This window comes from Littorina saxatilis, linkage group LG4 (genome assembly GCF_037325665.1).
Source record: "Littorina saxatilis isolate snail1 linkage group LG4, US_GU_Lsax_2.0, whole genome shotgun sequence".
NCBI lineage: Eukaryota > Metazoa > Mollusca > Gastropoda > Littorinimorpha > Littorinidae > Littorina > Littorina saxatilis.
Genome location: NC_090248.1, coordinates 41,312,183 through 41,336,258, shown reverse-complemented (window position 1 = coordinate 41,336,258; position 24,076 = coordinate 41,312,183). Strand labels below are relative to the sequence as shown.

Genomic DNA, 24,076 nt, shown 5'->3' with positions numbered 1-24,076 from the left:
GCGATCGCTTTTTTCAGTGCGCACACAAAATAACCTCCCCAAAAATCAAAGACAAAATATCAAAACCACTTTCCGTGTTTACAAAAAATGCGAAATACCATTGACCTAGTAAATAATTGAATCTGCTGCTTCTGTTTGTCATAAACTTATATTAGGTAAAATTATATACTAGGCCGGCGGGGGCTGTGTATAACACTTCAAAGCTACACATTTCACCATTCCATCTAATGGGATACACAACGATTTTGTATCGTGGTGGTGAGCAAAAAGAATAAAAGAGACAGATAAAAGAGCGGGCGGAAGGGGATATTAGCAAAAAAGGGTTGTTAAAAATCATGCAGTTTTAGTCCTCAGTCGCAAATATCTCGGCCTTTATTCATCAAAATTACTCCAGCGGGGCTCGGGGGATTTATCGGGGTTCAGACGATAGTGCAGAGAAACTAGGTGAGGGGAGGGGAGGGGAGGGGAGGGGGCATAGTTGTGAAGCTAGAGTTCAGAGTAATTTTACAGTTCCCTACGGAAACGGTTGTATGCTGGATATACTTTGATGTCCACAGACAAAACTACTTTGCTGGGGGTGGGGAGATTATGATGTCGTTTTAGAGTCAAAAGTTAGTTTGGAGTTTTATACAGTTATACGGCCCTGTATCGGATATCGCTCAATGCATGAATGAAAGGACGTTGGTAGGGGAAGGAAGGGAGGGCGAGACAGTGTTGGTAACGTCCGGATTGATTTTGGAGTTCAATGCGAACACAACTCTGCATTGTAACTATCGCTCCATTGATAACATTTACTTTCATGGTCGGTAAAGGTGAGGAGTTGACGGTGAAGATGAGGAGTTGACGGTGAAGGTGAGGAGTTGACGGTAAATGTGAGGAGTTGACGGTAAATGTGAGGAGTTGACGGTGAAGGTGAGGAGTTGACGGTGAAGATGAGGAGTTGACGGTGAAGATGAGGAGTTGACGGTGAAGGTGAGGAGTTGACGGTAAATGTGAGGAGTTGACGGTGAAGGTGAGAAGTTGACGGTGAAGGTGAGGAGTTGACGGTGAAGATGAGGAGTTGACGGTGAAGGTGAGGAGTTGACGGTGAAGGTGAGGAGTTGACGGTAAAGGTGAGGAGTTGACGGTAAATGTGAGGAGTTGACGGTAAATGTGAGGAGTTGACGGTGAAGGTGAGGAGTTGACGGTGAAGGTGAGGAGTTGACGGTGAAGATGAGGAGTTGACGGTGAAGGTGAGGAGTTGACGGTGAAGGTGAGGAGTTGACGGTGAAGATGAGGAGTTGACGGTGAAGATGAGGAGTTGACGGTGAAGGTGAGGAGTTGACGGTGAAGGTGAGGAGTTGACGGTGAAGATGAGGAGTTGACGGTGAAGGTGAGGAGTTGACGGTGAAGGTGAGGAGTTGACGGTAAATGTGAGGAGTTGACGGTGAAGGTGAGAAGTTGACGGTGAAGGTGAGGAGTTGACGGTGAAGATGAGGAGTTGACGGTGAAGGTGAGGAGTTGACGGTGAAGGTGAGGAGTTGACGGTAAAGGTGAGGAGTTGACGGTAAAGGTGAGGAGTTGACGGTGAAGGTGAGGAGTTGACGGTAAAGGTGAGGAGTTGACGGTAAAGGTGAGGAGTTGACGGTGAAGGTGAGGAGTTGACGGTGAAGGTGAGGAGTTGACGGTAAAGGTGAGGAGTTGACGGTAAAGGTGAGGAGTTGACGGTGAAGGTGAGGAGTTGACGGTGAAGGTGAGGAGTTGACGGTGAAGGTGAGGAGTTGACGGTGAAGGTGAGGAGTTGACGGTGAAGATGAGGAGTTGACGGTGAAGGTGAGGAGTTGACGGTGAAGATGAGGAGTTGACGGTGAAGGTGAGGAGTTGACGGTGAAGATGAGGAGTTGACGGTGAAGGTGAGGAGTTGACGGTGAAGATGAGGAGTTGACGGTGAAGGTGAGGAGTTGACGGTGAAGGAATAAGTGGGAGAGAAGGGGACGGAGAAGGGTGTGGGGGGGGGGGGGGGGGGGCGGCTGTTGATATGATGGTGGGAAACCTGATGAGAAGGCAAAAGTGACTCATTAATTTGTTATGTACCATACAGTCTTAGTCATCTGTTGAGACTTACAACTGCAGTGAAATCAATATGGAGTAACAAGAAAGACGGAAGCATGTTGGGGTATTGAGGCGACGTAGGGGAAGCGACATAGTGGAGAAGAATAGGAAGGAGGAGAGAGGGGGGGGGGGGGGGGGGCGAACGTTATTTTGGGGTTCTATGTTGTGAGGACCTTTGTTGAAGCCGAGCGTGAACATTATCTTTAGGGAATCAAACAAATTGCTGGCTTGTGTCTTCGGTGTCTGTGTCAGTTTTTACACTCTTGTATGTTTTTCGATTCCCAATTTGTCTATATCGTATTTTTTGGGCCAGTGCTTTGTCAATTTCCACGGCGATATTTCTTGCTTTAGCTTTTGTCAGCCAGACTCCAGATTCTTTGCAAAGCAATTGCAATCCTGTCGTCGTGAAGTACCCCTTGATTTGGCAATTTGCAGTTCCAACATGGATTTCTTGTTAAGCTCCTGGTGTTCATCCGTTGCAGTAAAACGAATTCAATGACCTCTCCGAAATACAAAAGCAAACGAAAAGGTAGCGGACGCGCTACAGTTGCATATATGCAAAAATGATTTCGTAAGATTTAAGACGAGTTTTATAATTGTCTCTTTCTTTAAGTGAAGATCAGCTTATAAATCAAGCTTGATCCATCCCGTTTCTTCTATTTTTTTCAGAACCTTGAATACTTCACCACGGATATGAAATAAGATTGCCCATGCCTCCCCCCCCCCCCCCCAAAAAAAAAAAAAAAAAAAAAAAAAAAAACAAGTTATCACTAACATTATCAGGGCCGAATTCTATAGAAACAACGCGCATTAAATGGCCGTGAAAATAAGAGAACACCCCAACGCTGACATTATGGCTTTGCGTAAAGCTGAATTTGGAAGGAGCAGTGTGTAACACATCAAATAAATAAGGGGAAAACATCTCAGACATTGACATTCTAGCTTCTGAATTTCAAAGGAACTATGTGATTCGAATGGGGGGGGGGGGGACGAGTACGCGCAGACATTGAAATTTTGCTATGGCACTGTGCAAAACTGCATAGTTTTAAAGGAACAATGGTCAACACATAGAGTAAATATGGGGGGGGGGGGGGGAGAGGGGCGGTGTCACGTTCAGCTGAATAGAAGTTTCCGGAGATTACTCTGTCAGGATCTTCAAGCGATTTGGCTGAGTTAGCACCCAAGAATGGGTGGCGGAAGTGCACGATGCTGATTGCGGCTTTTACGTGCGATTGCGACGAACAACTAACACTGATGTGTGTGTTATGCCGTGTGCGCTTAATATAACACCCGCTTCGTGTGAAGTTATGCACATCGGAGAGAGAAAGGGAGAATGTACGTTCTGGCTCACCGATTCCGACAGACCCTAAATATTAACGCAAAATAGGCTTCTGGACTAAACTTTTACTAAAATGAAACATGCGACAAAATCAGAAAAATACTGCATAAATCCATACAAAAAAAATACAGTAAAGTAAGGTTGTTTTGAACCAATGCCGGGTCTGTCGGAATCAGTAACCCAGAACGTACATTCTCCCTTTCTCTTATACAACATTCTTAAGCTCAATACGCTCTCTCATTTACAAACTTTACTTCATATGTTCTTTCACTGTTAGAATTATATCTGATACATGCAATGTGACTGTCTAAACGAATAGTTAACTCTTTACAAGTGATTCTATTTTTACTTTTTCTTCCCGTCCTATTTGAATCCCCTTTTTTAAAAACTGCTTTTTCAGATCTTCTATATCGAGTGGCTTGTTATATTCAGCTCGTGTTTTTGTTTGAATACTTGCTTTCTTACTTTTGTAGTCATCAAAGTCTGTTTGTATCTGTTTGAATTCTTCGTCAGAAACTTTTGAATCTTCAAGTGCTTTACTGATAGACAGTTTTAGGCTAGACAATTTTGATGATGCAAGAGTGGAAATGGATTCGTGTTTTTCAAGCTTTTTCACAATTTTTTTCATTATAGCTGATGCTATAAATGATAAACCACCAACTGCTGCTGCGACACCACCTAGGATTAGAGAAACTGGAGTCCCTACTCCGGTAGCTAACAGAATTGTTCCCGTTACACCTGCAGCTGATGCAAGGATAGTAGAACCAGTGCTGGCATTAGAAAGGCTGTTGTAAGTTGTTGAGTACTTACGTCTAGCGCGAGAATATTTTTCTAATTCATCTTCTAGTTGTTTTTGTATATTACTAATGTGTGCCAGTCTGAATTGTTGACTTTCTGCTGCACTTTCATCAATATTAGGATAAAGCTTCACACTGCTAGTCATCTTTTTAATGCAAAATATAAAATATTTATCTTAATTCTCACTGGCCAGTGTTTCTGCTAAGCTTTGAAGCTGTTCATTGCTTAACACCTTATCTGTATAGTAGAAAGCAATCAAATCAAGATAAGTAAGATTAATACTTCTTATTTCTGTTAAATTATTTATATCTGCGTTAACAACAACATTTTGGTTTGACGTCTGTTTTTTTATTGTGTTAGAATCCTTTTGAACAGCAATAAATACTCTGACTTCTTCAACATTTAATGGTCTCCAGTTGAGATTTATTCCTCTCATTAGAACAGTGTTTGTGGTTTCTTCCCTTTTCCTGACAACTATATCAAATATCATAGTTGCATTCTGCCCTATTGGAAGCTTGGGTATAAAATCGACAATGGTGTCAGCGTCCTTTTCAACACTTTGTTTTCTGTGAATGAGATAGTTGTTCTTATGGAAAGGTTTAACTGCAACTTCTCCCCTGCTGTTAAACGCAGGAACAAGGCTAACAATTAGTGGTTTAGCATTGATTGACTTACGGAATGTGTCGTCTTTTCCAACAAGAGTGTATGGACTCACAAATTCAAACTTCATTTCCCAGTCAATCTTTTTGATAACAGGACTAAGTACCCATTTTTTATTCTGATGTTTCCACATGTAGTATATGTCATCGACAATTGGATCAGGTACATTAACATCACGGATTTGACCTAGTTTGAGAAATCTTGGTTTCTTTTCATCGTCGATTTCCTTTCTCTTGTAATGACCAGTGTCTGTAAACTCGAATGCATACACTGCACCAACTTCAGCATTGCTCTCAAAGTCGATAGCGTCTGCTAAATCTTTCAACTCTATAGTTGAACATGCAACAGGATAAGCTATTGTAGGTCCACTCGACATTTTAATACTCAATATTTTATGGAACTATTTCCAATGTAATGTTAAACAAACAATCAACTGGTTGTCCACTTTGATTTTTCAGATCAATGTGTAGGAATTCATGACACCCTTCCTCCAAGTCCTTGAACTGAAGTGTCTTAAATGTTGGCACGTGCATTTTACAAAAAGAGGCATCACTCGGTGGAAGAATCCTAAGCAGATCAGAACGCTGATCATTAAACAGATTATAGGATGTGTTAAGCTCTCTCATGTGAACAAACAGTACACTGTTAACATCCATGTCAATGGGACGTGTTCCCTTGTATAAATTTGTAATTCCAAGCATATCAAGGAGTTTGGTTGGAAACTCAACGTTTACTTCTCTAGTTTTGGGCATAGTAAGAGTAGCAATGAGACTTGCATGATTTAAACTCGCTGTAATACCTACTGGAGCAAACAATTCTTTCTCTAAAGTGCAGAAGTCATAGTAACCATCTTCTACAGAATGTGTTTTACCATTAATTCTAACCCAGTTGTTAGCCTTTTTTTTACTGATATTATACCAAGTAACCTTGTACATAATTTCATGCAGTGCAACTTTCATTCCTCCATTTTGATTGTTGATAGGGGTTGCAAGTTTAACTGGCACACTAGTCTTCACATTTGTTAGTGTGATAAACATTTTTTATTCAACAACAAAAATGAGTCAGTATAAATTCAACAAAGACGTTAAATACAAAACTGGACCATATTACAATCCAAAGACTATTTCTTTCCATGAGTTGGACTTTGCTGTAACAGAAACAGAATCCATTCGCGTTAAAGTGCCTGACCCATTCCATTCTTACCTAAATCCCCCAATCAAAAATGATAGTGTTCCAAAGATGTGGAACTCTCACCCAATTCAGTTCTATCAGAATCAGTTAAACTTTGCAATATTCTGTGCAACCACAGGATGTGGAGTGTCCTATGCAGACCACATGAATAATTCAAACTTACTGACAAAGTGTGTGTACACATTTCACGTTTACTATCAGTGCAGGAGAATCTTGTCTGAACTTCAGGCACCAATGCCGCATGAAAAGAGCTGGAACCCATTCAACAATAGGATAAACATGAAAGTGTATGAGCGTCTCTGCAATGAATTCAATATAGATTTTAAGACCGACTTTAGGCAAAAGCAAGACAAAAACCATGGCATGGGAACACTATATTTATGGGGTGTCCACAGGAGGTATAATTTTGATTACTGGCCAGGTCATACATCTTTTTCTTCAAATGTGCAGGTACAGTTAGGATCAATAGAACAACAGCACCACAATGCATGGACTACTTTTATATTAGACACCGGCAAAGGTTTCACTGGATCAGGTGTTGAAAGGATCAATGAATCTATCCGAACATATGCGTGGTGCTTGCTAGGCTCGCAGGCACAGACACGATCAAACATAATGAGAACAAGCACAGGGTTTGGTGCACAGAAACAGTTGTTATCAAATTTAGAAGATGTCATAAACTCTGCAGTTGATCTGCCTTCCAGCATCAAAAGGTATCAAGACTCTCTCCGTTATGCAAGATCAAAAGTTGACTTTGCTGTTGGTAACGGCCTTTACATGTTACCTTCTGATCTCCAGCTGCAGATTGGAACAATAACAAATTATAACAATGAAATCATTATTGCTAGTGACACCCAGCCGCTTGGAAAGGGTGAAGAACTGAATTCAGAAATCAGAACGATGCTACAGCCATATCACAATGAACAGAAACAAAGCGTGACAAGTGAAGATCACGCTGCAGGTGAAGATCATTCTGTCACTAGTGATGATCAAGCTGTTAGTATTAGTGATGATCATGAATCGCAGAAGACTGCTCTAGTAATTGGTGGAGTGGGTGTAGGCTTACTTTTGCTTTATTCTCGTTAGCAGAACACCTGCAATTAAAACTATTAGAGTCCAGAGATGTTCAGCCATGAAACCAACAACTTTACCTGCAAAAGATAACAGCCAGCTAACAATTGAACCAATGATTCCTGGAAGTGCATCCAAAGCTTTTGCTGCTAGTTTCTTTAATAGTTCTGCAATGTGTTTGAGTTGTTTCTTTACCCATCCCGGATCAGATGGAGATGAAGGTGAAGGTGGAGGTGGAGGTGTGACAGTGCCACCTGTGAGTGTTAACACTAATGTGCTTATTGCAAATCCTAACGCAGTTAGTATACTAGCTATTGTGATTCCCTGCTCTCTGAAAAGCGTTCTAATTCTTTCAGCAAGAGTTGTGTCTTCGTAAAGGATTCTTTGAATTGTATTTTTTATTCTGCTGACCTGTGTTCTCAGTTGTTCTCTATTGTTACTTAGAACTTCTAACCTTATGGCTTTCTCCTCCTGCAAATCTTTTAAACGCTTAGAAATTCTGTTTTTTACTTCTTGTTCTAGGTTCAAATCATCAGCATCAGCAAGTTTTTGTTTCTCTTTGTTTATATCTTCATCCAGCTGACCTAGTTTTGACAGATTATTTGCTATTTCACCTCTGATGGTTTGTAGTGATTGATTAAGGGCTTCTATTTCTCTCATAGGTAATAGTTCATGTGGAGTCTTCAGTGAAGTTTCCTCAGAAAAAGAAGTCTCTATCTCTTGTATAAGTTGATCAGCCTCTTCTGCAAGTTTATTAAGATCTTGCAATGGAACAGATTCTATTTGAGTAGCAGTTGGTAGTCCTAGTTCTGCTTGTTGAAGTAAGGAAACAACATGGGAAGATGATGACCGTGTGCTAGGCACAATATCTAATTGCCTAAGTCGATTAGCAGTAAGTTTTTGTTTTAGTGAAACTTTTGATAGAAACTTAGCAGGATTAGATTTATATGTAAGTTGGACTTTTTCTCCTTTATCGTTAGTTGTATATAAATGATTTGCTTCCATTTTGAACTGGTTTGGATCTAAAACATCAGGTTCTTCTCCTAAACTTTTGTAGAAATCTCTAACTTTACCTTCCAGAAGTTCATGTCGTGCCACCTCATAATGCAGTGAATGATGGTAGGGAACCAAAGGGATTGCTTCGCTCATGTCGTCCGCTGGCTCAAATAAATCTTCAAATCCACCTTCTGCCATTTGTAACTTATTTTTTATTTTGAAAATAAAAAAAGATGGCACAATCGTTCGGTTCTGTTCTTGATCCTTACAGAAGGCTGAAAGAACCTCTCGGGGTAAAAGGAATAAGGCAAACAGTTATAGTTACAAATAATCCTTCTACTATTGATCAGAATGAAATACTTACTGTTAGGTTTCCTAATCTAGGTAAGAACGATGTTATTGTACCAGGCACTGTAAGACTATCATTCAAATTAGAATTAGAATCTGGCTCAGATGCAAATAGGACTTTGGCTTATAATGTAGGAAGAGCAATTGTGAGGAAGATTACTGTCAAACTGGAAGGGCGGGAAGTGATGTCATTGAATAATGCAGATGTATTTTTAGTTTACGCAGATAATTGGTTGACTGACAATGAAAAGAAAAACAGAGTGTTTCAAGGGATTCAGTCAGACAATGGGATAAAAGTTAGAATAGGAGCAGGAGATAAAGCTGACAATAACAAAAAAGATAACGCTGTCAATGTTGCTTTTGGAAACAAATTTTGTATTCCACTTGACTTTGAACTCATAAATTCACATCCTCCCTTCTATCAAGGAGCATTGCGCGACAGGCTGTCATACGACCTGACTTTCAATAGTTATGATCGTGTTATGCTTTCACAAGACCCGGAAGCAAAGTATAAGGTGTCTGGAATTTCTTTAGAGTTTGATGTTGTAAACCATCCTGAACTGGCTAGACTTATAGAAAATCAGTACAGTTCTAAGCTGCCTATCTATTATGAAAGAGTGTTGAATCACAGTACACTTTCAAAAAGCCAGGCTGATCCAATCTGGAACATTAACTTGAATACACCAGCTAGGTCAATGAAGGGAATACTTATGTTGTTTGAGGAACCAAAAGATTCATATGAAAGGCAAATAGAAAAGTTTTACAATCCACTAATCAATAGAGTATATTGCACAATTGAAGGGCAGCCAAACCAAATATTTGCATCTGGCATGCTGCCATACCAACACTATGATGAAGCAAGAAAGTACTTTACTGGAGGAAGATTGAAAGACCCAACATCTGATCTTGTGGCTAAAGATCTACATTTACACGGTGTTGGCGTAGAAGATTTCTTGACAAATAAATATGCGTTATGGCTGGATCTCAGAACAACTGACGACAACAAACTGCATGGAAGTGGAAGGCGAATTGAAAACGGATCAGAAGGAATCACAATACAAATTGAAAAGGAAGTAGGGAGTAGTAGTAAATCAGTTAAGATCTACGTGTTTGTTGTGTCAGATGCGCAGTTAAACATCTCTGAAAGCAGATTACAGGATATTGTTTATTGAACGTGTTAAAATGAAGTATCTAGATTTTCTTCCAAAAGATCCACACTGTTCTTTGATTTGTGGGGCAACAGGTTGCGGCAAAACAAGATATGTTTTGGATTTATTACAGACTGTTTACATAAATCACTTTGAACACATAGTCATATTCTGTCCAACCATAAAGCATAACAGAACATACAAGGAGAGAAAATTCATATGGTCTGATCAAAATATATTTATTGTAAATCCTTCTGATCGTCTAAATGTTTGCTTGGAGCATTATTTCGATCTTTTTCAGAACACGCCCACACTGTTTATTATTGATGACTGTGCAGCAGAACGTGACATTGTTAGAAAGAAAAGTGCACTAGCAAAGCTTGCATTCAGTGGACGACATGCATTAATATCAGTTTGGATATTAACACAAAAATACAATGCAGTTCTGAAAGACTTTAGAGAGCAACTCAAAACAATAACATTGTTCTATTCAAAGGACCGTGACAGTTTTGAAGAGTGTCTTCGAGAAAATGATGTCATTGAAAACAAACAGGAGAGAGAAAGAATAAAGAATAATCTGAAATCTTCTAAGCACTCGAAACTGGTTTTAAAAACTGATCAACCAGTTCAGTATGTATGTTTGTAGAAATCCTTGCTAAGTTCTTACTCAAGTTCTTACTCAAGTTCTTACCAAGTTCTTGTCAATTTCTTACTCAAGTTCTTGTCAAGTTCTTACTCAAGTTCTTACTAAGTTCTTACTCAAGTTCTTGTTAAGTTCTTGTTAAGTTCCTACCTAAGTTCTTACTCAAGTTCCTACCTAAGTTCTTGTCAAGTTCTTACTAAGTTCTTGTTAAGTTTTTACTCAAGTTCTTGTTAAGTTCCTACCTAAGTTCTTACTCAAGTTCCTACCTAAGTTCTTGTTAAGTTCCTACCCAAGTTCTTACTCAAGTTTAATTACTAGATTTTTATTTTATTCTGCATCAAAATAAAATGAACTGTGATGAATTGCTGATGCAGACTGCTACAGATATTGAAATCTGTGACAGTAGGACTATACCTGATAAAAAAGAAAGATTGTATTCACTTGCTGTTTGTGGAAAAACAAAACACTACCTTGGGCAGCAGTTAACTGTGGAAGAAGTACAACATCTTTCCTCAGAAGATATAGAAAAGTATCATGGACGGTATGAATCAGTGCTTGGTTCTAAGATGGTTAGAAGTATTGGACAGACTGTTATAGGTTTGTACACAAAGATTTTTGGACATTTTACACCTCTCGACTCGGAGGAAGACTTAACACATGATCTAACTCATGACCCTGTTGTTTCCAAGTCCCTCGAATCTCTTGCCTGTGGCCTGTATTATCGATTTGGTGCTTTATTAGTACCATTTGTTGCTGGATTAATTACTTTCAAACACATTAATTTTCAGAATAAAAAAGATGACAGATCAGTTGAAGCAGACAGTGGAGCAGACGAAAATACCAGAAGTGAACACAGTGACAAAGAAACCTGGTAGAGTAGAAGCAGGAAAAAAACTAGCCGAATGGAACAGACAAAAAAAGTTAAATCAAAAGGCAAAGCAGAACATTATGTCTGAAGTTGAGCAGACACCAAACATTCCTGAAGTGACTAAGGTCACACAAACTGATCAAGAATTAAAATCTTCATTTCTATCATACAGAAAAGTAGCTGTAGCAGCTGTTGTTGGAGGAGGTGGATACTTGCTTTACAAACTTTGGCAAGGCAAATATAAAGTGTCAGAAAAACCAAAATCAGAAACACCAAAATCAGAAACACCAAAACCAACAAACAAAGCAGTACAAACAATAACAAAGCCCACAGTAGTACCTGCAGTGGATTCATTTCATATGGAATAATTTTAATATTTTAATTTTGATAACATAAAAATGAGTTCTGAAAAGACAATAGTTAATCTAGTTTATCACGCTGCAGTGATTGGAGGCTTGAGTGTAGGTTACACAATGCTGGGTAAAAGTCTCCTCAGAATGAAACCAGCCGACTTGGGAAAGTTAGACTTCGAAGACGGTGCTAAACTAATTGGTGTTGTGACAGCTTCCTTTGCAACAAAAGACTTCCTGGTGAAGCAAGGAATTATTCCAGAAAATATAAACATGTAAGACAATAAAATGGCTAGCTTGGTTATGATGGTGGGAGGTGCGATTGTAAATGCGCTTGCATTTTCTGGCAGCAACTATTTGTTTTCTAAACTGCAAAATGGTGAAGAGAGGGAAAGGCACAACAAAGCCATGGAACAACTGGCGAAAGCACAGGATGAATACGAGAAGAAACGAATTGCGCAGTTAGACTTTATGAATGATAAACTCAGGCAGCAAGGACATGCAAACAAAACCTTTGCCAATGTTGATGCAGCCATTCAAGAATACTATCTTGTAACTGGAAAGAAAATGAAGACAAGTGCTCCTCCAAAACTGGGTGACTTTTATCAGCCTTCAGAAGAGCAGAAAATGGGGGAGATTGTTTTCATTGTTATTGGTATGGCTGTTGTTTACTTTATTGCGCGTGCTGTCAAATCTTAATATTCTGTCATTTAAAAAACCATGAGTGATGCTTTGTTATCTAAAATATATTATTCCCCAAAAGGATACTGGAAAGGAAGAACTGCTATTGACAAGCTCAGTGACGCAGCAGGTGTTTCTCAAGATATAGCAAAGAAATGGTTGTCAAAGCAGGCAGTTTGGCAGATCTATTTACCTGCACCAAGAAAAATTACACGACCACACTTTGTTAACATTAAACCGAATGACACTCATCAAATAGACCTGCTGTATTTACCGCATGACACAGTCAGAAGGAAGAAATATAAGTATGCACTGACTGTAGTTGATGTTGCAACAAGATACAAAGATGCTGAACCGTTGACAGAGAAAAGTGCTATAGCTACAGCTGTTGCCCTGCAAGAAATTTACAGACGTGGACCACTAAAGTATCCCAGAATGATTCAGTGCGATGATGGTAAGGAGTTTAAAGGAGCTGTCAACCAGCTTCTGTTAAAACATCATGTTACAGTGAAGAGAGGTATTCCAGGAAACCACAGGTCACAGGCTATTGTTGAGAGCTTTAACAAACAGTTGGCAGAAAAACTGTTTTCATATCAGTACCATCAGGAATTTTTGGACACAGAAAGTAAATTGCGTAACACTGAATGGGTCAAAAGATTACCATCAGTACTTAGAGCAATGAATCTGGAGGTATTTAAAGCTACAGGGTTAAGACCAGTTGATGCAATCAAACAGAAAACAATACCTGTTGCTCCAAAGTCAACAACACCAGTGGCATTACTACCTTTCAATCAGAAAGTCAGATATTTATATGCACCCGGTGAAGCTGAGGGTGACAGCAGGAAGCGTGCAACGGATCCAATCTGGAGTATTGACATTCATGAAATCAAGAGAGTAGTAGAGACAAATCCACCTATATATTACTTGAGAGAACCAGCACCGCAAAGAGCCTTTGTAAAAGAGGAATTACAATTAGTTCCACGTGGTACAAATGTTAAATGATTTTTTATTTCAGATTTTATAGTGTTAACAAAAATGGAAGCTCTGAGAAAGAATTCTAAGCAACTTCATTTTTTTTTAATTTATATTTTTATTTTGAGTTATAAAATCAAACTCACAGCGATGGAAGACTCTGTATTAGAATCTTTATCGACAGTATTTGACACCGTTGAATTACAAGTAACGGATCCTCAAAATGTGCAGTCCAGTGTGCAAGACGCCATTGAACAAATTCCAAACAATTTGTTGATTGAACCTCCAGTAAAAGTGCAGATAGTCAGTTTAATAAAATACAAAACAGTCAGTGATGAGGTGCTAGAAGTTCATGTTTCAACCAGACAACTAGCACTTAATTCTATGGCAGAATTGAATGGAAACTGGGCAGATGAAATGATGAAACGGTTTGAGCAAGCTGCAGAGGATGCAAAGATGAAAGGATCCGGATGGTCAGAAGGTGAAATTCTAAAAATAGAATTGAAGCTAAGTAAATTTGCCCCCATCAGAGGTAGAAGTTACATACCTTTACCTCCTGCTCTTGTCAAAAAACGTGCTGTGCTGAACATAAAGAATGATGATGACAAATGTTTTATGTGGTGTGTTCTGGCAAGACTGTACAGTGTAAAGAAAAATGCAGAAAGAGTGTCTAACTATCATGCATACAGAAATAAACTAAACTTTACTGGTATTGAATTTCCTGTCAGCATTACAAGCATTGACAAATTTGAACAGCAAAACAAACCCATCACCGTAAATGTTTACACGTGGGATGAGGAAGATGAACTGAAACCAGTCAGAATATCAAAGAACTCACCAACGATTGGTGATTGTGATACTAACCATGTTGACATGTTACTAATGACTGATGGTGTAAAATATCATTACACTTTGATTCGTACAATGAGTAGACTGATGGCGAGCACAAGCAATCACAATAGTAAACAAGACTTTTGTAGGCGATGTCTCTTGCGTATTCCATCAATTCATGCAGCACTTATACACAAGCAACATTGTAAGAGCGTTGATGATGCGGTTGTGAAGTTAACAACACCACCGCCAGACAGCAAAGTGTATTTTAAGAATGTATGCAAACTACAGAAAAGTCCTTATGTTGTTTATGCTGACTTTGAATCTATCATTGTGCCATATGAAGGACCTTTACCAAAAGACCTACCTAAAACAGTAACTCTAAGTAATCATCAAGTCTGTTCATATGCATTTATTGTTGTTAGTTCAGATGGTAAACATTCTAAACCGCAATTGTACAGAGGACCTAATGCAGCAAAGAACTTCTTACAGCAAATGAACCAAGTGCGAAATGACTGCTCCAAACAACTGAATCTTTCAGACATTGTTATGAAACCTGAAGACCAAGAACAGTTTAACTCTACCACACAGTGTTGGATATGCGAACAAAGTCTAACACCAAACACAGACAATCCAATAGTAAGAGATCATGATCATGTAAGTGGGCAGTTCCGAGGAGCAGCACACAGCAAATGTAATCTACAATTAAAGTTTGATCCTAAGACTTGGAAGCTTCCAATCTTCTTCCATAACTTGCGCGGTTATGATTCACATCTGATCATGCAGGCAGTAACTGATGAATACAAAGCAAGATGCATTGCGCAGTCTTCAGAAAAGTACATGGCCTTTACTCTGAATAGTTTACACTTCTACGATTCTGCTCAACATCTGATGGGAACACTTGAGTCTTTATCTTCATCACTAACTGCTTTCCCAATCACATGTAAGTACTTTGACAGTGACTTAGTTAGAAAGGGAGTCTATCCATATGAATACATGGATTCGTGGGAGAGGTTTGATGAAGATGAGTTACCACCAAAGGATGCTTACTTCTCACGGCTGAAGGGTAAAGGTATAAGTGACGAAGACTATGAACACGCTAAGACTGCATGGAATAAATTAGGATGTAATACAATGGGTGATTATCATGATCAATATTTGTTGGCTGATGTTTGTTTACTTGCAGATATATTTGAGAATTACAGAAGAACATGTATGAAGCACTACAATCTAGATCCTTCACATTACATATCTGCACCAGGCATGAGCTGGGATGCATTTCTTAGATTTACAGGAGTAAAGATTGACTTGCTATCAGATCTACCTACACTTCAGATGATTGAAAATGGACTACGTGGAGGAATCAGTATGGCTTCACACAATTACTGCAAAGCCAACAACAAATACTTGGACGACTTTGATCCTATGAAACCTTCTAATTACATCATGTATCTAGATGCAAACAATTTGTATGGTTGGGCAATGTGTCAGACGCTTCCACTTCGGAACTTTAAGATCTATTCAGGACCATTTTCACAATGTGTTGTGCTGACAATATTAAAAGCAGGCCCAGACAGTCGAAAGGGATGGATACTAGAAGTTGACTTAGACTATCCACTATCACTTCATGATCTACATAATGATTATCCTTTAGCGGCTGAGAGGTTAAAAGTAAACCCAAGAGAACCTTCAAAGCTGGTGCCCAATCTGTTTCACAAAAAGAAGTATGTGTGTCACTACAGACTGTTACAGTTTTACATTAGACATGGATTGATTTTGAAGGCTGTTCATCGTATAATTTTATTTGATCAAGAACAGTTTATGAAACCTTACATCATGAAAAACACAGAACTGAGAACCAAAGCCGCTGATGCATCAGAGAAAGACTTTTTTAAACTGATGAACAACAGTTGCTTTGGTAAGACAATGGAAAACCCACACAAGAGAAAGGATGTTAGACTTGTTACAAGAGAAAATGAGGCCATCAAGCTGACATCCAAACCACAGTATCAAGACTTTAAATACTTTCATGAACAGCTGTATGGTATCTTAATGAAAAAACTTGTAGTCAAGCTTGACAAACCAGTATTCATAGGCTTTACTGTGCTAGAGTTGTCAAAACTGTTGATGCTTGAGTTTTTGTATGATTATTTGAAACCAAGATATCCCAAATCGAGAGTACTTTACACAGACACAGATTCATTCTTACTTGACATTCCAGCGGATGACATTTACAAAGATCTAGAAGCTGAAAGTCCTGCAGTAAAAGGAAAAGATTCTTTTTATGACACTTGCGACTACCCTAAAGAATCACCATTGCACTCAAATGTTAACAAGAAGGTTATTGGAAAGATGAAAGATGAAATGAATGGGAAGATAATTAAGGAGTATGTTGGATTGCGTGCAAAGATGTACAGTGTTGCAAGTGAGAAAGGGGTGGTTAAAAAAGCAAAGGGTGTAAGCAAACAGGTTGTAAAGTCGAGCATATCGCATGATAACTACAAGGAAGCACTGTTTCAGAAGCGAGTGTTTCACCATGACAACCCTAAGATCAGTTCCGCGCTTCATCAGATCAACACAACTATTGTAAACAAGAAATCTTTAGATGCTAATGACACAAAGCGCGTTTATTCATCACCAGAATATTCTTATGCAATTGGCCACTGGAGGACAAACGCGACTCCAAATAGTCTGAGTGTGTAATAAGAATTTTTGTCAATCGGGAAAACCCGCTATGACAGCTTTGTTTTGACTGCAGCGGGGAAAAGGACGTTGCTTGTGAAAGGGGAGTGTTTGTGAAAGGGGAGAAGGCTTTGTTGAGTTTCAAAGCAGCCACCAAGTACACTTGTCAAAGCTTGATTCAATAAACAAGTCATTTGCATAAAGTGCACTCGGTGGCCGCCTGAAAAGGCAGCCTAAATATTGAAGCGTAGTGAAGCGTAGTGAAGCGTAGTGAAGCGAAGCGTTGAAACAGAGTGACCCAAGCCGCCGGTTTACCAGCAAGACCTACCGTTCACGCGTGAACGGTACTATTTTTAGAATCCTAGAATTCTTGAGAATGTTGGAGCTGGCTTGTTTCTGGTACATGAGGATCTTGTTTCCAGATGGAAGCAAATTCTGGCACTTGCAGCATGCTCTTAATGTTATTTAGCTTGCTGTAAATAAAACGAAAGGGGAGACCAACAGCAAAAAATCCAGGATATCCATAAAGAACACCTGCAACGGCTCGTAATTTCCGTGCATGAACATCGGAATAGCCTGTTTTTGCTTTCAACCAGTCAGCCCAAGTTTCTGTTATTCTCCCTTCTTTCCTCTCCTTCTCCTGCCAGTTTTTACACAGAATTAAAAAGTTGCCAAACTGAATGTAAATCATCATAGTCTGTGCATCTTGTCTAGCTAAATTTCTCACTCCTTTGTTTAATCTTTCTACCATTTCGTCTTCATTTGATGGGTTTTCAAATAATTTCTCAGAAAAAGCTTCTCTGGAAATCGTTGTTTTTATATCAGCTTGATTAGAAATCAGATAATTGTGTAATGCCTGTGGAGTTGTGAGATCATTTCTGCTTTTCTTTACTCCTGTTTTTTCTTTGAACAACTGCTCAATCTTTCTTTTCGGCTTTTTAGGTAATTCTATCGGCCCTTCTTTTACAGCTTTATCTACAATTTGCACCATTTCTTCAAAATACTTCCGATTCTCTAACAAAGTTTTCTTCTCTTCTTCTGTCCAAAATTCTGATGGTGTTGGTGGTGGAAGAGGAATTTCCTGAGCTTGCTCAAAAGCCATACTTTCTGAATCTAACAGTTTTTGGTTAGCTGCTTGCGCTTCACTAATTTCCTGAGCTAATTCTTGTGAAGAAATACTGTCTTGAGACATGAGATTAATCAACAGAAACACAAATTCAAACACTTCTCTCACAGAAAACTGCCACCGCTTCCAACAAGTCTGAACAGCACAACCACCAAAGTAATATGACAAGATATCCCAGCCCCGTTGCTAGCCACAACAAAACATTAGGGTGGACGTGACGTAACTGTTGCTATCACATGATTTAATCTTGTCTTGCCATTGGAGGAATATAGAAGACTAGCTTGCGGCAGGCTGGCTGTTTGTTTTTACCAGATCAATACGGTAGTCTTGGGCTTGGCTACGACGGGCAGATTGGATTAATATTTCAATGGAAACTAAATTTAGCGTTGTATCAGAGAAAGGGGGAATGTACGTTCTGGGTTACTGATTCCGACAGACCCGGCATTGGTTCAAAACAACCTTACTTTACTATATTTTTTTTGTATGGATTTATGCAGTATTTTTCTGATTTTGTCGCATGTTTCATTTTAGTAAAAGTTTAGTCCAGAAGCCTATTTTGCGTTAATATTTAGGGTCTGTCGGAATCGGTGAGCCAGAACGTACATTCTCCCTTTCTCTCGGAGCCATAAATCGCTGCACATCGTCGTTGCGGCAATAACCGATGGCCTGCAGTCTTCGCTGCCAATATGTTTTGGTTGAGGTCACGTGGGTTCATTTTGAACTCAAAGCCAGGACGTTCCCTACACAAGGCTTTGATAACGAACGGATAAGGGGCGTAACTCCTTAGTCATATTACAGTTGAAAATTCAAAGCGGGTCGGCTTCACTCAATTTCTTGGCATCAGAGGCTCAGTTGACATAAATTAGGAAAACAAATGGTTGGACCTATCATGGACCAACTAAAACGCTGTAGGGCAGAATTAATATTTTGATGGTATTTTTCAACGTTCTCAGCGTCACTGTAGGAAGTGGCGTTCTCAGCGTGCAGAAAGTGAGCGTCAAGTCCCTTTGTATCAACAACGAAAATCTGTGCATCTTTGAATGAATCGAAACGCACGAGTGGTACATGATAGGTCCAACCATTTGTTTTCCTAATTTATGTCAAGCCTCTGATGCCAAGAAATTGAGTGAAGCCGACCCGCTTTGAATTTTCAACTGTAATATGACTAAGGAGTTACCGCCCCTTATCCGTTCGTTATCAAAGCCTTGTGTAGGGAACGTCCTGGCTTTGAGTTCAAAATGACGTGGGTTTGGCTTGATGTCACGTGTGATTAAAAAAACCACGTGCTTTAGGGACCACTGCAAGCAGAGATGAATTCCAAAGGAGATACATGTATTAAAGGCACAGTAAGCCTCCCGTAAACCATCACAGATACTGTCAGGCTTTTACACACAGTACAAACACCCTTTCATTTAAACACTCACCGATTAAGAACATCCTAGGTGCCCTCCGTAAAGAGCGAACAATTTTCAAAGAATTTATTTTTGCGTGGTTTATCTTACCCCTGAGCCATCGTGAACCCGTGTGATCCAGTTTCCCTTTTTCACAATGTAGTCGTCAGTTAGTCATTTGAATGCGACTCGATGTGAGCTTATTTACAATAGCACGTTTTTATGCACGAAACAAACTGCTACGACCCTTGCGTGACCCTGCTTCCGGGCTTTTCTTTTTTCAAACTTTCACAACTTCGAATTGTACTGATCTTGTCTTGATGAAAAAAGAATTCTTTTATGATTAAAGAATGTTTGTGTAACAAGCTGTCAATTTATTATTTAGATTTTAAAAGTTAGGTCTAGCGCAAAAAACGCACCACGGTCCAAAAACATTTTGATAATCATCGATTCACGGCTATCGCCAGTTTACATCGATAGAATGAGACCCGAAGGGAAGTAACTCATGTTTGACCTGAGTTCAGGATGGGTCCAAAAAGTGTTCGAGACAATCTGCAAAATTAATTCTTTAAAAATTGCTCGCTCTTGGATGTTCCCGTTTGGTGAGCGTTCAAATGGAAGGGTGTTTGTACTGTGTGTAAAAGCCTGACAGTATCTGTGATGGTTTACGGGAGGCTTACTGTCCGGGCGTGAATTTCGGTATTCATAACAGCCGTCCAGCACCAAAACGAGGCGCCATTGCTGTTGAGGACCAAGTCCACGAAAATAAATTCTTTGAACATTTCTCACGCTCGACAGAAAGCAGCCAGGATGTTCCCGTTCGGTGAGCGTTCAAATGGAAGTATGCTTGTACTATATGTAGACGCTCGGGGAGCTCTGTGATGGTTTACGGGAGGCTTACTGTGCCTTTTAATGTAAGACTGCGCGAAAATCTAAATGTCATACGAACAACGCATGAGCTGAATTTCAAAAGAACAACGTATGACAATCCGCAGAGCATAATTTCAAAAGAACAACGTACGCGTATGAATGTCTATAGGACAGGATCTAAAAAGAACAACCTACAACTGTAAGAAGAGCTACGTTTTCAGAGAACAACGTATGATTGCGCGAAGAGCTGAATTTGGAGGGAACCATGGTCTCACTGCGCGTAGAGCAGAATTTCAAAAGAACCAAATATGACTGCGCGCAGAGATCGATTTCAAAAAAAGAACGTATGACTACACAGAGCGCAGTCTTAAAAGAACAAACAATGAATAGAACTGAATTTCAAAAGAACAACGCATGGCTGACTGCGGAGCTGAATTTCAAAAGAACAACGCATGACTGTGTGCAGAGCTGAATTTCAAAAGAACAAAACATGACTGTGTGCAGAGCTGAATCTCAAAAGAACTACCAGCGACTGCGACAACGTGCAACACATCAAAACAACAGTGTTAATAGTGGCTGGAGGCCCGGGCGAAGACGAGGACTCTAAATTCAACCGTATGACTTCACAGACCTTAATTTCAAAACAAAAACGTATGACTGTCCATAAAGCTACATTCAAAAGAACAACCATAAATGCACGAAGAGCAGAATAAACGCCTAAAAACAACAGTGTTTATAGTGTCTGGAGGCGCTGGCGAGGACGAGGACTCCAAATTCACAGCAGAGACGGAGGGGCCGGTAGACAGCTGTAGATGTGGAGCGCTTCACTGATGGTGTGAATGAAGCGCGATACGAAACTAAACCTCTGATCGATAAGTCCACTCTTCATCGTCGCACGCGCACTGATGACTCGCCGCTGGGCCGGGACAAACTAAGTTGTGTGTGGCACAGTGAGTCGGAAATTCACTTTATGGAATGGTGGTGGTGGTGTGGTTGAGCAGGAAATTCATTTATGTAGTCTTACCGAAATGTGTTCGCTGAAAATAGATTGTTTTTGTGTGGAAAGAATGCTGTGTGCGTATTGAGCAGGAAATTCGCTTGTCTCTCTCAATACCCCTGTCGTCAAGGCTGCAAAGTTGTGACTTACACATTGACAGGCTTCCATTTAAAACTTAGAGTTAATGGTCGTGTATTGAAGCCTAAGCCGTGATGGAGCCCGATGGAGCGAACTTAAAAAAAAGAGTCGGGTTTGACAGCGAATCGAAAGTGTTTCTTTTTGTTGCAAGGACATAATTAAGTAAAGACAAACTTCTGATGAAGCTAGAGCCAACATGATATAACTCTTAACTCTTGGAAAACATAATATAATTAGTAATTACCACTTGGTCTCATAACGAGGCTGGGAGCGTATCATATTTATCGACATTTGTGCAGTCGGATTTTGCGATTTAAAAAAAAAAATTTGGCCTGTATCACACTTGTGACAAGCAATCTAGAATCTGACCAAAAGCAAAAACGTTGTTCCTAGTCCTGACTAACCTCTTTGCTCATACATAATACAGAATAGAGGACATTTTATTGCGCAGAGTACCATGGGAGTTTGTCTTAGTCACGCCTCTATACCGTGTACACATTTCTGCTCACCGTCCGTGATTTTGACAGACTTGTACATGGAAAAAAAACCATCCCTCCATTTGGTCACATACCAAAAATGAACAGCCTGAATACTGCCTGTGCACAGTCGGATTTGTTTATGAATTAATGTTGCAAAAGCCACTTCGGGGCATTTCTAATAACTGCAACTCACCACAGCAAGCAGTCAGGGTGTTGATTTTTGGTATGTGACCAAGTGGAGGGAGGGTCTTGTCCGATGTAAAAGCCTGACCAGATGTGAGACGGTGACTGAGCCGAACTGTTTACCCGGAAAGGGGTGTGCCTTTCATGCTGCAGTTACAAAAAGCATACATGCTTGCGCACCTGCTTTTACCCCCCGAAAATGTCAGAAAATATATAACAGAATTTCTTAAAACAACAAAATGTGACTGTTGAAAAACAAAACTAATTCTGTACTCACCAATATAAAACAGACTTTCTTCAACATCGGAGGACATTAAAACCAAACACCCAAATATCACGACATGCAGCTGACAGCAGCAACACACACACACACTAGAAGCAAGCGATCATGACCAAACAGCAAACAACGCGCATTGGTGAGCGTTCGGTGGAGTAAGCTGTAGAGAGAGAGGGAGAGAAAGAGAGAGACTGATTGAGACGGACTCGAAGCGTGGAGCAGTGGCAGTGGCCAAACGTGGAATAATAAGTGGTGACCGCCAAACTCTTGGACAAAGTTGTTCCAAAATGTGATCTGTGGTTCCAGAACGGAGGTACAGGGGTTGTGCTGGATTGGACTGTCTTGGAGTGTTGTGGTTCTGAATTTGGTAAGTGCTATTTTTTTAATTTTTTTTAGGGGGTCTAAAGGGGAAGAATTATGACCGTGCGCGATTATTTTTCCTCAGTTATTCTTTAAATTCCTATTGCAGGGATCTTGCCACAACCCCCCCCCCCCCCCTGATGAATACGGGATGTTTTGTTTCCCTGTTGTCAGTTCCATAGAACAACATTGTTGTTTATGTTTGTGTACTTTGTGTTTTTTCTTTGAAGCTGAAAAGTTTTGAGCACCTCCGCCGTGCTTTCTTGCTCAATTCTAACTGACCGTGAAGCCGAAGCCGTGATAATGCAAACAATTTTAGTCGTAATAAAGTCTTGTGAGACCGCGGATGTTGGCACTAGTTCGTTTCGTGAGCCCAAGCCTGCGACATGTGTGTGTGTATTTGTTTGACATTCTCTTTGGGTCGAATGTTTACTCCAAAACGCAATAGAGCAACAGACTATTCATCCTCCCCCCCCCCCCCCCCCCCCTTTTTTTAGAACGGTGAGGGCGGGAAGGAGGGGGGGGGGGGAGCTGGTAATTTGCGGGTTTTGAGCTGTTTGAATGATTTAGGAGTTTTATTTTGTAAGCTTTGGCTTTTGCAATGGTGAACGCTCTGTAGAAATGTACTAAGTCGTGGGACTGCATTTTCTCTCTAAGAGACATGTTCCCTCGGAGTTTGGATAATTATGTAGATCTTTTGAATGCTTTGGTGTGAGATTTTTCCTATCATAGTTTCGGGTCAGTTATTTGTCCGGTTTTTGTCACGACGGTAAATGCCTGCAGGAATGTATGAAGTCTATGACAATGGTTGTTAGGAATCATACAGAGGTTAACACTCTGTATCGTTGTGTATATATTCTCTCGAAAAGTTGTCTGTGTCATTAGTCTGTGTGCGTGTGTGGGGGGGGGGGGGGGGGGGGTCGGCGGGGGGGGGGGGTCGTGGGTTGATGTGTCTGTGTGTGTGTGTGTGTGCATGTGTGTGTGTGTGTGTGTGTGTGTGTGTATGAGTGTGTGTGTGAATGTGTGTGAGTGTGCGGGGGTGTGTGTGTGGGGTGTGTGTGTGTGTGTGAGAGTTTGTGTGTGTGTGTGTGTGTGTATGTGTGTGTGTGTGTGTTTGTATGTGAGTGTGTGTGTGTGTACACGCACAAGGGCGTGTGTGTATGTGTGCAAGCGCGAGAGTGTGTTTGTACGCGCGTGCAGTGTGTGCATGTATGTGTTAGTGTTAGGGTTTTGGTATTAGGGTCGGTGTTTAGGATGAGGCCTTTTCCATTTTTCCCAAACAGAGCACGAGTTTCAAAACTTGTCTTTCGCATAATTCCAACTATGGAAAGAGACACAAAGTTGCGTGTTTTGATGACAGAATTTCTGTCATTAGCACTGATGATAAGTGACCAGTACAGGACAGCAAGGAACGCCAAGCTATTTCTGTCACATTATTTTTTTGTTCATTAGTACTAGTAGTTTGGCAATAGTTAATTGCCTCTTATAGTATGCATATATGTAGCCTGAGGGTGGGCTCTACACTATACACAGACTGTTATCAAGGTTATTTATGGCACAGTGAGTCTGTACAATGAAGAAGAGGG

The 24,076-nt window shown here is 40.2% G+C and overlaps 1 protein-coding gene across 1 annotated transcript in view; it reads right to left on the bottom strand.

Annotated features, from left to right (window-relative positions):
- Positions 1-797: 797 nt before the first annotated feature.
- The window catches only part of LOC138965589 (mucin-2-like), a 42,817-nt gene continuing 19,538 nt past the window's right edge, over positions 798-24,076 (bottom strand). Inside the window, exon 3 of the mRNA XM_070337772.1 lies at positions 798-2,009. Within this exon, the coding sequence (XP_070193873.1) occupies positions 798-2,009 (1,212 nt within the window). The remainder of the gene's footprint in view (positions 2,010-24,076) is intronic.